The sequence below is a fragment of the Phodopus roborovskii genome, unplaced genomic scaffold (genome assembly GCF_943737965.1).
Source record: "Phodopus roborovskii unplaced genomic scaffold, PHOROB, whole genome shotgun sequence".
In the NCBI taxonomy this organism is placed as follows: Eukaryota; Metazoa; Chordata; class Mammalia; order Rodentia; family Cricetidae; genus Phodopus; species Phodopus roborovskii.
Genome location: NW_026126461.1, coordinates 1,726,217 through 1,740,344, shown reverse-complemented (window position 1 = coordinate 1,740,344; position 14,128 = coordinate 1,726,217). Strand labels below are relative to the sequence as shown.

Here is a 14,128-nt window from a genome sequence, read left to right as displayed (position 1 = left end):
TTCCTCACAGACTTTGCTGCGTAGATCCCAGAGTTTGAGGGTCCGGTCGTGACTTCCTGAGACTATCCGAGCATTGTCCAGCAGGAATTTGGCAGAGAGCACTTTCCCACTGTGGCCTGTGAGTGTGTGCTAGGAGAGAGGACACAGCAAGGGTGAGCCTTGGGATGGCACACGGCCCTCCCAGAGAAGCTCCAGAGCCAGTCCCAAAAAGCCCTGAAATCCAGCCACACATCCTCAAAGACATCATTAGAAAAGGGCAAAGACATACAGCATATGGAGACAGCTTCACCTACTTGGCTTCACTCAAAGAAGCTGCAGGTTTCATTTGAAGTATTTTCAACCAGGCAGTCACATTTCTGACCTGAGAAGTAGCTTTCAGAATCTTCCAGAAACTATTTCTGGTGCTGCCTAGAGATGAGGCACTGCTTTGGTTTGATGTTATGTTCTGAGGCTTGGTCTCTATAGTATGTGGCCCAGTGGGAAGATGACACATTGAGTTCATGCTCCCCCCAAAAGACTGGGGCCCCTGGACCCTTCCTGCTTTGACCTTTGACTCTCACGAGGCAAACAGGTTCCTCAAACACACAGTGTACCCAAGCCCAAGCAACCATGGGTTAAACTTCTGAACCTGACATGTTGATGTCAGGTGTTTTGTCCTATCTTAGGTCTCTCACAATAGTGACACAGGCTGAGTAACACAGGGTTCAAGACCACAAAGATAAAGGCAGGCACGGGGTTGCATACATAATCCCAGTACTTGGATCCCTGGAATCTGTAAACTCAAATCAGCTTAGGCAACACAGTTAAGAATTGGGAGATAGCTCAGTGGTACAGCACTTGTCTAGCACACATGAGGCTCTAGACCCCAGCACTGGAGGGGGGTGGGGACCTCCTACCAAAGATAAATACAAACCTCAGTACAAAACTTCACAAACTCCTTGTAATTCAAAAAACTGGGGAAACAAAAACCAAATGGATGCTTTTAAAACCTCTTGCCTCCCACTTGTCTAGGGCTGGGATAAACAGATGTGCTACCAAGTCTGGCTCAAATTACCAGTGCCCTTAAAGTCAGTTCTATACTTATAGAGAAAAGGCAGGTCCACTGCAGGCATCATTTACAAAAAGAAACATCAGAATTCCACATACACAATTAGAAGCCACGGGGCATGTAAAATAAGAGGTCTCAGCTTAAAAGTCAGATCATAGCCAAGGGATACCAGCACTCCCAACAATCAAATCCCTTTGAGAGTAAACTGTTGGATGCCAACCGGTGTCTTCTCTGGGCTTGTCAGAGAACACAGAATGGAGACATCACTGCATGTCAGCTACTGGTTTTGCCATGATAGCACTACTAGAGTAAGATGGAAAAGAAGCAAGCAGCTGGGGATGTAGGATGCTGGTAGGCAACCTTGGAAGTCAGACCTTTTACTATTCATCATTGACCTCTTTTCAAGGTAGTTTTTGTCTGTTTTTTTGTTTTTTTTTGAGACAAGATCTCACGATGTAGATAAGGCTGTCTTCTGAGTGCTGGGATTAAAGGCATGTGCCAACATACCTGGCTTTTTATTTTTATTTTTAAAGGTTTACTTTTCTTTATGCACACCACTGTAGTTTCCAGGTGGTTGAGGCATTAGATCCTATAGAGCTGATGCTATAAGTAGTTGTGAATGAAACTCTGGTCTTTTGCAAGAGCACTTTGGCACTGGACTGGCAAGGCATCTCTTCAGCCCTTTAATTATTATTTAGTAGTATTATGTGTGTGGATGCCAAATGGAGACAGTTCTCTCCTTCCTTTACAAGGTCCCAATTATCAAACTCAAAGAATCAGGCTTGTATGGTAGGCACTACACTTGCTGAGCTATCTCTGACTTTCCAGGGGTCATTTTGTGTTTTTTGTTTGTTTGCTTTTAATTAAAGACAGGGTCTCACCATGTAACCTTAGCTGTCCTAGAGTTTACTATGTTTACCAGACAGGACTATGGTTATGTACAACCACTCCTGACTAGAATAATTTTTTATAAGTATGACCCCCCCCTCCCCAAAGTCCAAAAGGTTCATTAATGTTTTGTTTCTAATTAAGAAAAGAATGCCCTGGTCCAGTAAGATGGCTTACAGAAGGATCCATATGGTTGAAGGAAAGAATCTACTCCTTCAGTTGTCCTTTACCTCCACAAAGTGCCATGGCACACACACACCCCTCCCCCACAGGAATAAATGCAATAAATGCAAACGAGTCTTTCCTTCCTTCCCTTCCTTCTTTCCTTCCCTTCCTCCCTCCCTCCCTTCTTCCTTCCTGGCAGAGTGTCTTCTCCATTTAGTCCTGAAACTCACCATGTAGACCAAGCTGCCCTTAACCACACAGCTATTTAAGACATTCCTGTCTCTGTCTCCCAGTGCTTGGATTAAAGGCCATGTGTCAATTTTTTTCTTTATGTGAAAAGGATGACTTTACAGGTCCCTGAAGTTCAGGAAGTCAAGCTGTTACATTCACACCCCAGCAGGACGAACTGAGGAGGAAACACACCTGGGCTGGTGAGATAGCTCAGGGGGTTAAGGTCTTTACCACCAGGCCTAACACCCTGAGTTTGATCCATGGAACTGACCTCGTGAAGAGAAAGCAGGCTCCTGAAAGTTGTTCTAGCCTCCTCATGTGCAATCCTCCTGTCTCAACCTCTAAGTACTGAGATTATAGGCATGAGCCGCCACACCCAAACCATTATATTTTTTTCTTATATGTATAACTCTTCACTCTGTAGACCAGGCTAGCCTTGAACACAGAGAGATCACCTACCTCTGTTTTAATATTTACTTTGAACACTAACTTCATATTTCAGGAGGCAGAGGAAAATCTCTTGAGTTTGAGGCCAGTCTGGTCTATAAAGTTATTTCAAGGACAGTTAGGGCTGTTACAGAGAAAAATCCTGTCTCAATTCACATGTTGGTGTCATAGTATGACAAACTAAATAAAACAGATTATGAAATATACCTGGTTCTTAAGAACACAAGAGTCCTGAGATTCATGGACATGTGAGGGTCTGGTAGCAAATATGCTGAAACAAACCTCAAACACATTTTCCCATAGTAAAGCATGAATTAAATATAATTTCCATGCTGTGCAGTAGTGGCACACACTTTTAATTCCAGCATTCAGGAGGCAGAGGCAGGTGGATCTCTGAATTCAAGGACAGCCTGGTCTACAGAGTGAGTTCCAAGATAGCCTGGGCTACACAGAAATCTTATCTCGAAAAATAAAACATATGTATGTATGTATGTATATGTACATGTATATGTATGTATGTGTACATATACATGTACACAGATTTGTATTATATATATTTGTATATATTTATAAGCATCTGCCAAGTTTTTGTGTGTTTCACACACTGATTGACATATGCAATTAGAAGATTATGCTAGCTTTCTCAAACTGGGTCTTACCCTTAATCGGTAATCATCCACAGTCCAGATTCGGCTTGCAAAATCATTTGAAGCTGCTAAGAGGTAAGCTCCCTACAAGAATAAAAAAAAAAAAATTAGCAAAATTCAGTCCACATAGTACAAATTCCCCAGTTAGCAGGTCCAAGAAGGAATTCAGATGCATTTAACTACACCTCTAAGCTAGACACAACCTATACTGCCAATGTTTTGGCAACTATCCCCACTTAGTCTTTGAAGCTAAGCTGTTCTTCCCCAGATTCGCTTGACCTTACCCTGAGTGCAGTAGACATATCAAGCTCAAAGTAGAGCCCAGCCTTGCCCACTTACTTTTCCCTTCACCAATGGCCTTAATAAACAGTTCCTTATATTACTGAGCCTCCTAACTCATCTCTATGTTTGAGGCTGTCCATCTTCCATGTGAGTTTGGTCTCTTCCTCTGGAGTTCCACTGCTTCGGTCCTTCTGGGCTCCTGTGGGCCATTTCAGACCCGCTTCTTTAGAATGAATCTGTTTCAAAACCTGAGAGACGTAGCTCAGTGATAAGGCACTTGTGTAGTATGTCCAAGTATCTAAGTTTCATCCCCCAAATTGCCAAGAAATCTCTCAAGACTCTCAGAATGGCTAATTAAAAAATCTGGACATTCTGACCCACACATAACTAGCCTTATTTCCTTATTTTCCCCAATATCCAGGCAATACTGCTTGAGGCACAAAGACACCTAGTCAATGCTCATCCTTTAAGATAAGTTCTCAGTCAGGTAGTGGTGGCGCACGCTTTTAATCCCAGTGCTTGGGAGGCAGAGGCAGGCAGATTTCTGAGTTTGAGGCCAGCCTGATGTACAGAGTGAGTTCCAAGGCAGCCAAGGTTACATAGAGAAACCCTTACATGAAAAATCAAAAAGGTAAGGTGTTTAGCTCTGTGGAGAGGCAGATGTGGTTATCACCTTTCTCAGGGAGGGCAACAAAATTGGGGACATGGAGGATATCAGAAAACAAAGAAAGTGCTCCATCATGTCAGTTAGTGCTCTTGAGCAATGGGGATGCTATAATCATTCACCAGCTACCGGATCAGTCCTGCTCCAGCTCCTCTCTGCTTCCTTTACCCACAATGCCTATCCTTTGAATATGACCTTGAGGTCTGCCTCAAATGGCTTATTTTGTTCCTTAAGACAGAGGTTTATTACCTTAATATCATGACCATCAATTCAATGCTTTCTGGCCATTCTCTTAAAATTTTAAGCTGGGCAGTGATAGCATACACCTTTAATCCCAGCACTCACAGGTAGATCGTTGTGAGTTTATAGGCAACATGGTCTACAGAATGAGTTCCAGAACAGCCAGGGCTACAGAGAAACCCTGTCTCAAAAACAAAACAAAATAAAACAAAAACAAACAAACAAACAAAAAAAAACAAACAAAAAAGTATGTGTGTGTATCAGAGGAAAACTTTCAGGAATCTGTTCTATATTTCCACCACAGCAATCTCAGGGATCTGATACAAACTGTGAGGCTTGGCAGCAAGTGCTCTGTAGAGAGCCAACTTGCTGGCCTGGCTCTTTAAAAGGGAAATTTCTTGAGAGAAGACACCTCCCTGTCCCTAGGAGCAAGCATCTGAACAAACCAAATCAGGCTATGAAACAGATCAAAGTGGTGACAGCCAGCGTCTAATTAACTTCTAACCCTCCCCAGTGTGGACTGGATTCATACTGCAGAAAACAGGAAGTCTTATGGTTTTGGTTTCTTTGGGGGTGTTTCTCTGTGTAGCCTTGGCTGTCCTGGAAGTGGCTCTGTAGACCAGGCTGGCCTCAAGCTCACAAAGACCTTCCTGATTCTGCCTCCCATGTTGTTTTTGTTTTTAATTTCAAGAATCAGATATCCTAAATTGTATTTTTAAAAAAATCTCTAAAATTGGCTGAGCATGATGGTCACACTTGGGAAACAGAGGCAGGCCAGCCTGATCTAAATAATGAGTTCTAGGACAGCCAGAGCTATGTACAGACCCTGTCTCAAAAAGCAAACAACAACCTAAAGTCATAGCTATTAGGTACTTACAGCACTATCAAATTCAATGCTTGTAATTCCCGCATTACTACCAGTCAGGGAACCCTTGAATTCACATTTATCTGCATGAAATCAAAAGCTCAAAGTTAGTAAATGCATTTAAAAGAGGCAGTGAAACACAGGCAAGTCAATCTTGACACTGAACTGGAGCTTTCCTGCAGCTCTGCAGAATCAGACAAGATAAACAGAAAACAGGGCATTCTGCTGCAATCCGAGTCCAGAAACAGTGGAGTCAGCAATGTCACATGCATGTGTTTCCAAGTTGTTATCTTGGGCACATGCCAAGACTTTGTATTAGTTCTCAATGAAATTGACCACCAAATTTTCATAATTCCTGTTTTGGGTATCTTCATTTCATTATGGTTTGAAAAACTGTTGTGCTCATAAGTCTATCAATTAAGATAGTCAATTATGAATTATCTCTTTTCTGGGCATAATCCTCCCTCACCTTCTCCCACCCTTCTAATCTCCTCAGAGGTGTTTTACTGACCACAGAGAAAGAAACTATGCTGTTACTTAGTAGTAGGCGAGTGCTCTACTGTTAAACTACACCTACAACTCTGCCAAGATTTATTTCCTTATGGTTGAGCTTTATCTTCGAACAACTTCAGTCATTCCATCTGTTCTAACATAAGTCTGAGTAAAACAAGCACATTCTCAAGGCTTCGACAGACTAGGGGTTTATCTGAGTCACTTTCCTGCTAACCACAATTCAGGGAAGACAGCATAATGCTTCCTAACAACCAAAAGGTTCCACAAGCTGCTCTGGCTCAAACACACATCAAAGCAGAAGCCCATATCTCTCTCTCCACTCTAGAGCCTAGAGGTCTTCAATGTTAAATGTTAAGAGTATGGGATTTTGACCTCAGTCCTGCAGCAGACACAGTAGGAGACTCATGGGTTTCAGGCTAGCCTGCAAATACAGTGAGACTGTCTCAAAAATGAGACATTGAGACATGAGACAATGAGAATTAATTTCAAGTCATGAGCTCTCAGTTAGCCCTGACTACTACTCATACATTAGACAAATTAAAATGTAATTTAAAACAAAGCAAAAGGTCACTCAGATGTCCGAGTTTCCTGCCAAGGATATAAAGGGCTCTTACCTCCAAATACTTCCCAAAGTTTAACCCTCCGGTCCATGCCTCCAGTGGCCAGTAACCGGGAGCCTGGACTGAACTGCACTGCGTTGACTTCACCATCATGTGCATCCTGCAAGACAGTACCTTGTTTCAAACCCATTACCATCACCTAGGAGCCTAAGACATATACATACTCCAACTGGCTAGCACTAGGCCAAACATGAAATCTTAAATAGAGCTGGATCCAACTATGAACTGAGTAGACCCTGCACCCAGCCTCTGAAGATCCTAGTTTCATTTAATTCTTAGAGCTACAGTGGCATGAATCCATTCATTTAAATAGTACTATTTCAGTGTGTAGTCCAGGCAAACCTGAACTACAGTTGTGATCATCTTGCCTTAAACTTCTGAGCTAAGTGTTACAGGAGTTCGCTACCATGTTTGGTTTGTAGTCACTTAAAAAAAAAAAAAAGTATTCAAAATCAGCCAGGCATGGTGACACACACCTCTAATCCCATCTCCCTAAAGGCAGACTGCCAGAAGTTCAAGGCCAGAAAGGAAATAAAATGATGAACCCCCACAAAAAGTAGTCAAAATTAATGTATATTGCCTAAACTTTGCCATTCAGCTTTTCAAATGGGTTCTATGGATATGAACGCAGGTCCTCGTAGATTACAGCAAGTGTTCTCACCCACTAGGCCATGAATGCAGCCCCAAGAAAAGTTTTCTTGGCCAGTCCTGATACTGTGAGCCTGTGTAATCACTCCGGAAACATGGCACTAGTATGTGTTAACAGTGTCATGTTCATCAAATGTTCATTAGTATGGCTTTTTTCTTTTTCTTTTTAAATCAGAAATATTTTTATGACCCAAACTGTGCTTGAAAATTGAGTTAATTTTGGAAGAATTGTAAGTTCTTCGTAGGGAAATTCCTTTCCGGACCAGGCCTGCTTCTGCTTGCTGAGTGCTAGGATTAAAAGCACGTGCCACTGTGCCTGAACTTTTCACAGGGGAGTTTCCACAATTAGTACAGATGAGCATTCATGTTCAGAGTAAGAACAGCAAAAACATCCACATAGAAGGGGAAGAAAGAATAAGAGGCGGTGTCACGGTGCTCTCCCTCAACATGACAGTGGACACACAACTACTTACGGACAAAGCTAATGAGCTAGATCTCCCCAGAGGACTGGGACCTTATGAGCACTCTGGTGATGCGACTGCCCGCTTCACCTCACGCAGCTCTCCTTTGCTCCCGAGGTCTCAGATTGAAAACTTGAGATCATGCACTGTCACATCCACCCTGCCACTCCGCAAGACTCCTGTATGATGGGTTCTGTTGGACAGCAGTCAGCTGTGAACCATTCCCTCTCGGCACACACACTGACACAATCCTACATTGTCAGCTGCTCCACGCTCCCACACACGACTTCAATGTGCCAGGAATAAAGTGGGCTGCTGGGAGTGGAGGGCAAGGAAGGAGCTGTGACATTTAGTGTGATCAGACCTTTTACCAATCATCATTGACCTCGGGAAGGACTCTGCCCAATATGAACTCAAGGACTGGGGTGGGTGTGGCCCTGTTTGCCCAGTGCAACTCCTCCTTCAAAGCAAGGCTCATCCTGCTCACTGAATGGCAATGCCTGACTATCAGTGAAGCTCTCCTGAATATCCTGACTGAAAAGGCCACCATCCAGGGGCCATCCCATTTCTAGGGCACTAACTGAAGCAGGCTGCCAGAGCAGCATGTCCCTCTCAATTTCCCACACCCACCTAACTAACTCCAGGCACAGAGTCACAATGCCTCTATGCCTCCCCACTGTTCTGAAAGGTTTGAGCAAGGTAGACCACGTTTCCCCAGGCTAGGCCATTCTCTGCAGTGTGCCCCGCCTGGGACTAAGGCTAACTGTTACTACCAGAACCCAGCGTAGAATCCTAGGTACTGCCACGGTTTCTGTCCAGTGCTGTGTCCTGCTTCTCAACAGGCTCTTAGTGGCTGGAAGTCATCCAGATATAATTTGATTTATGAAACCAACAGCCGCCCTGCTGGACTTTATACTTCTCTAATTTTGTGTGTATGCATGGGTGTTTTGTCTGCATGTTTGTTTGTGCACCATGTGTATGCCTGGTGACATGGGGGCCAGAAAAGAACATTGGATCCCCTAGAGCTTTAGGTTACAGACAGCTGTAAGCTGTTATGTGAATGCTAGAATTCAAACTCAGGTCCCCTGGAAGAGTAGCTGTTTTTTCTTAACCACAGAATCTTTTCTCTAGCTCTCTACTTTTTCTTTTGAGACAGGGTTTTTCTGTGTAGCTTTGGAGCCTGCCCTGGCATTAGTTCTGTACATCAGGTTGGCCTTGAACTCAGAGACTCGTCTGCTTTCACTGCCCGGCAAGGCTCCCCATTTAACCTGAGCATCTGAGTCTCCATCAGGAATTTCACCTTAAGCAGCAGCTAACTGGTTAAAAACAAGTACACTAATTACACTGGCTCCTCGCCATCCCTAGTTTTCTCCTAACCCATAGCTCAAGCCACCAATCCTCTCAGCCAGCCCCAGGGTACAAAGGATAGCTTTAATAAATTCTGTGTGCTGAAGCCAAGTACAACATACCTTAATTCCCTATAGGTCACAAAGCTAGCATGTCTAAATAGTCAACAATGGAAAGCCTAGATACAGGCCATAGGACCCTTTAGTCCCAGATTCTGCTACTATCCCAGGCTCAGAGGGGTCTGGGTAAAGAGCATACTTACAAAGACATACAAAGCAGTAGTTGGGACTCTCACATCTTTACCAGAAGCAGGATGAGTGTCCACATTGTCCTGAGGAACTGGGATGGAAGAGACAGAGCGTCTCCTAAGGAACAACACAAAGGCAGACATTATACAGGACTGTTCAGGATTCGTGTCCAAACTGTTACACAGGCCTCAAGAACAACCTTGCTTTAACAGTGTGCCTAGTTAATAGCTGTTATGTTTCCAGACCCTCAAAGTTCAGGATTCATACCATCTCACTCAAATGACTGGAGTTAGCACACACCTTACTTTTCTGTTTGCTAATTCATGGGCTCCAAATTCCAGCACTGACGCAATCCTGAACAGAAGTTGCTTGCCCTCTCAGTTAACTCCGGGGAAACGTTCCTTCTCAACCTTAACACACTAGTCAGCTTAGAGGCGAACCTCAGGCACTTTGAAGCACTGTTTTGAGCTGACTTCCATGCCTAGTGCAACAAGCCTCAGCTTTTACCATCGTGGTCAAGGCAGAGTCAGATGCATGCTAAGAGGAAGAGCGTCAAGAGCATGATGACTGCACGGAGCTCAACCTCACTGCCCAGCCCAAGGGCTCCAGCATTCATTCCTAGGAGCATGCAAAGCGCCCTGGTTAGCGTGTAGACATCGATGATTGCGGGCAGCACAGTGTGATCAGCACGATTATCAACAACCCACACTCACATGCTGGGCTGAGAGAGGGTAATATTTTCACCTGGCAGCATCAGAAGAATGATGTCCCAAAAGGGGAGATTCGGACAGACTAAAGGGAAAGGCCATAGATCAGCTCACAGCAAGATAAAGAGAAAGGAAGTTGCAGAAAAGAGAAAGAAGCTAATGACAAGCTGAATTAAGGCATCCATGTCCTTAGCACTGCTGAGATTCTGCTGTACATTAAAAATAATACATCACATACATACGTTTAGGTATAATCACACATTTTTAAAAGGAAAGGTGAAGGTCTTCTAACCTACCCAAAGATATTAGTGATAGAATCCAGAAGGCCTCCAGCAGGCTGCGAGAGTCGCTTACTAAAGAGGAGGGGAGGATAGGTTTAAACCTTAGAAACATTTGCCCCCAAATCAAACAGCCCCTAAAAACAAGTATCTGGGAATACAGTTTCCAGTCCCAAATCCCAGTCAAGACCAACTCAACCAACACAACGTTTGAACCATCAGGAAGTAGTAAGAAGGCAGAAGGGAAAGCCCAGTCTACAGTCTTAAAAGAAACAAGGCTCCCTAAGAAATTCCCTGACAAGGGATCTAACTCACCAAGAACTTCAGGATGTTAATAAATTTCTACCCATTCTTTCAGCCCTACTTTAACAAATAAAAACAAAACAAAACAAAACAAAACAAAAAAAAAATCCTACAATATATATCCTTGTGTCCTAGTGTCTGAATGCTCATGGTGCATAATAAAGCTTACCAGTTCACCCATCTTTCAGGAGGCGTTGCGTCTGTTTGTGTTAGAATGCCTGGCCACCTGTGCTCTGCCTCCCTCCCACTCTCCTCTCTGTGGGGTGGAAGAGACTAGGGGAGTCTAGGTACATCTGACTAGGTTCTCCTGGCATGTCCACAAATGGGCAGTCACACCGATGTTACAGCTGGCCTTTTCCCCACCCAGCCGGTCCACTCACGTAGCTGCTCTGCTGATGGCTCGCACAGGAGAGGTCTCTTCAGTGTGATCTGAAGTCTCATCCACAATGACTTCAATGTCATCATCCCTGAAAAGAAATAGACGTGATCTGTCATTTTCCTGAATAGGAGCTCTGTTTAAAGAGATGGACCCTTTAACACTGGCTGCAAGGTGATGGTGAAGGAGAAAGGGGAACACATCACGTTTGAGCAACATAAACTTTACCTATCCAAAACCAGTAATGCCAACCAAAAAATAACTTTCCAAAAGCAAAACTTAAACGCATGTGCTTCTAAAGGCCGAGGGTCCGCACACTTCCTGTGATACCATCTGGTTTCAGAAAACGCTCTTTTGTTGTTTATGCCAGTGGATGCCAGGCACTTCTGGTATTCCTCTTTCTGACTCTTACAGGTCAAGTGATTTTGGGGAAGGCAAGTGATTATTTGGTATTAATGATCACTGGAAAAAAAAATACCTTAAAAAAAATTAAGAGTTTATCATTTACTATTTGGATTCTGAAGAATTCAAAAGCAAGATTTTTTTCTTCCCCTGATTGTCTAGATTACAAGCATATTCACTAAAGAACCTGTTACACCAAGCAAATCAAACCATAACTAAGTAAATTTATTTACTCTGGGGTCACATGTAACCGTCTTACACTCTTGGCTGGAGTATAAAGAGGATAAAGAGAACAAGGCTATGTCTGATTTCCTTCTTGGCTGGCCTTCTCAGATCTAGAGTTGAAGAGAGTCACAGGAGAAAGATGACAAGAGGAATAACATGAACTGAGCCTACAGTGATGCTCTGGGACAGTCTCATGGCTCTCAAGTACCTGGTAGTATATATACGCCCACACCCCAGAAAATACCAGGTCTTTCCTCTGCATCCAGATTGTTATATTCCTGAGGAGCAGGCAGACTGGGAAAACCTCTATGGCAAGCTCTCCAAAGTTTGATTTCAGCACAAGCCTTTCATGCGGGATCCTGGGCAGGATGCTGGATCTTTCTTAATCTCATGTCACCTGGTTACACTGGCAAACAGGTGGCAGACACATGACAATTTCTCTTTTTAAAGGCACAAACTCTTAGACCACCTACTTATTTATTTTGTGGGCTTGAAAAAAAAAAAAAAAAATACATTGAGGCCAGGAGACAAAGGCATTCATATTCTTTCCTACAGCAAGGGCTTAGCCCGAGAATTCTCCTTTCCTCTAAGGAAAGATGTATGGGCTTGAATTTAAACTATTCCTCTCCACTTGAAAAATGTACTCATGCGTGAGTGTTTGGCCTGAATGTATGTATGTATCATGCTGGGTACTGGGGAGGCCAGTGGGTACTTGATCCCCTGAACTGGAGGTACAGTTGGCTGTGAGCCACTGTGTGGGTGCTGGGAACTGAACCAGGTCCTCTGCAAGAGCAGCCAGTGCTTCAAATTGCCGAGCATCTCTCAGCCTCAGGAGTCAGTACAAATGAAAGTAACAGCAGGTCATAATTATGAAGCTAACATATCTCAGAGCACAGAGGACTGTTACTGAAATGCCCACCACTTAACGCAGGACTTCTAATACCAGGTGCTTTACCTTCATTAGTAGGTGGACCAGGGAGGGCTGGTTTGATTTTAGTTCTTTTTGCAAAGAGATCTCTGACCTCACTTATGTCTCAAAAACTGGGAAAACTTCCACTAAGGTCACAGACCAAGATAGTAGGAGACAGCGATCCAATTGTCTACAGGAACCAGTAAGGTGGCTCTGTGCTCAGGAGTTAGTCAGAATCAGCTGGTCGCTGTCAACAAGAAAAACTTCTTGGAAAGTAATTTGGTGATATATCTGAAAGTCTTAAATCAACACAATACTATTTTCAAAAGTTCATCCCAAGTAACTGATCTGAAATATGGACAAAGGTCATTTTCAGTACATTATTCCTAAGTGCAATGGGATGCACAGTGTAAAAATAACAAAAGTGGCTGTACACATCCTATTTTTCCAGTGGTGGCAGAATAACGTGTTCGTTCTTTGTCTTTAATTTTTTAACTTTGGGCTGGAGCTCCAATCCCTAGTACCTCCCTGGAATAAAATAAAACTTTTTAAACTTTTAAAGAAATAAAGCAAACCATTAAGAGTATAGTTTAAACTGACTTGTCTGTACTTACTGTTCAACAGGCAGAGGTTCCTTTGCTGCCTCTGCAAGCTCCTTCTGTAGCCGTGCTTGACGCCTCCTGTTTGCAAAAATAAAAACAAACAAACCAAAACATACATTTATGCCTGCTTAAAGTTTCACTCTTAACACTTCTAGTTCTGAAAGCATATTTGAATATTCAGTGCAGAACCGGAAAGATGGCTCAGTGGGTAAGAGTGTTCCCTGCCAAAGGCACGAGGACCCGCGTTCAGGTCCTAGCACCTACTTTCAAAGGCCCAACATGGCTGCATGCCTGTAACCCCAATGGGAGTGTAGACAGTGCCAGCCTAACTTCAGGTTCAGTGAGCAAGTCCATTTCAAAGGAATAATGCAAAGTCACAGAGCAGAACACCTAACAGCCCCCTTGAGCTGTGTGCCCTCAAGCACACAAAAGAATGTATTTCGACTAGCAGCTAGTATGGTCAAAGATAACCAAACACTGATGAGAATCCCACTATACGAAGGTTCCAGGGCCAGTGAAAAGATAATGTGCCACCAAGCCTGACAACCTGCATCAGATCTCTTGTGGGAGCTACCTGTCTTTGCAAGTGTACTCTCTCACACAAAAGAAAATTGGCCTGTAGGGACCCATGGTTGCCTAGGACATAAAGGTATTTCATGACCCCAGAGCTAGTTATGCTTATGACTGCTTCCTGTAGTAAACTATCTACTAACCCAGCCACAAAAATAAAAGACAGGGGAGGCAGAGGCAGGTGGATTTTTGTGAGTTCGAAGGCAGCCTGGTTTACAAAGCTACACAGAGAAATCCTGTCTTGAACACCCCCACTCCTAAAAAAAATATCCACTGTCTGTGTGCTTATGTCACATCTTAATGTAAGGATGTAATTTTTTTTCCCACTATGAATAACATGCCACCTTTACCAACCATTTGTGAACAAGTTTTCTTACCTCCCTGGGACAAGGTCCAGTCAGATTCCTGCTAGTCTAAAGCAGTCCTCCTACTGATGGTGCC

General features: G+C 43.5%; 1 protein-coding gene and 2 non-coding genes across 6 annotated transcripts in view; all 3 read right to left on the bottom strand.

Annotated features, from left to right (window-relative positions):
* The window catches only part of Atg16l1 (autophagy related 16 like 1), a 31,756-nt gene that overhangs the window by 5,204 nt on the left and 12,424 nt on the right, over window positions 1-14,128 (bottom strand). For 2 of the 4 annotated variants that reach the window (XM_051190736.1, XM_051190739.1), the window contains 9 exons: window positions 13,130-13,195; window positions 10,983-11,069; window positions 10,318-10,374; window positions 10,059-10,106; window positions 9,329-9,431; window positions 6,605-6,710; window positions 5,490-5,560; window positions 3,439-3,510; window positions 9-129 (listed from right to left, as the gene is read on the bottom strand). In XM_051190736.1, coding sequence (XP_051046693.1) covers window positions 9-129; window positions 3,439-3,510; window positions 5,490-5,560; window positions 6,605-6,710; window positions 9,329-9,431; window positions 10,059-10,106; window positions 10,318-10,374; window positions 10,983-11,069; window positions 13,130-13,195 — 731 coding nt within the window. The remainder of the gene's footprint in view (window positions 1-8; window positions 130-3,438; window positions 3,511-5,489; window positions 5,561-6,604; window positions 6,711-9,328; window positions 9,432-10,058; window positions 10,107-10,317; window positions 10,375-10,982; window positions 11,070-13,129; window positions 13,196-14,128) is intronic. The other 2 variants (XM_051190737.1, XM_051190738.1) reach the window with 2 other exon arrangements.
* LOC127226807 (small Cajal body-specific RNA 6) lies at window positions 1,180-1,444 on the bottom strand. The gene has a single exon (XR_007834933.1). It is a non-coding gene; the product is annotated as a small Cajal body-specific RNA 6 (non-coding RNA).
* On the bottom strand, window positions 7,836-8,105 carry LOC127226808 (small Cajal body-specific RNA 6). Its single transcript, XR_007834934.1, has one exon. It is a non-coding gene; the product is annotated as a small Cajal body-specific RNA 6 (non-coding RNA).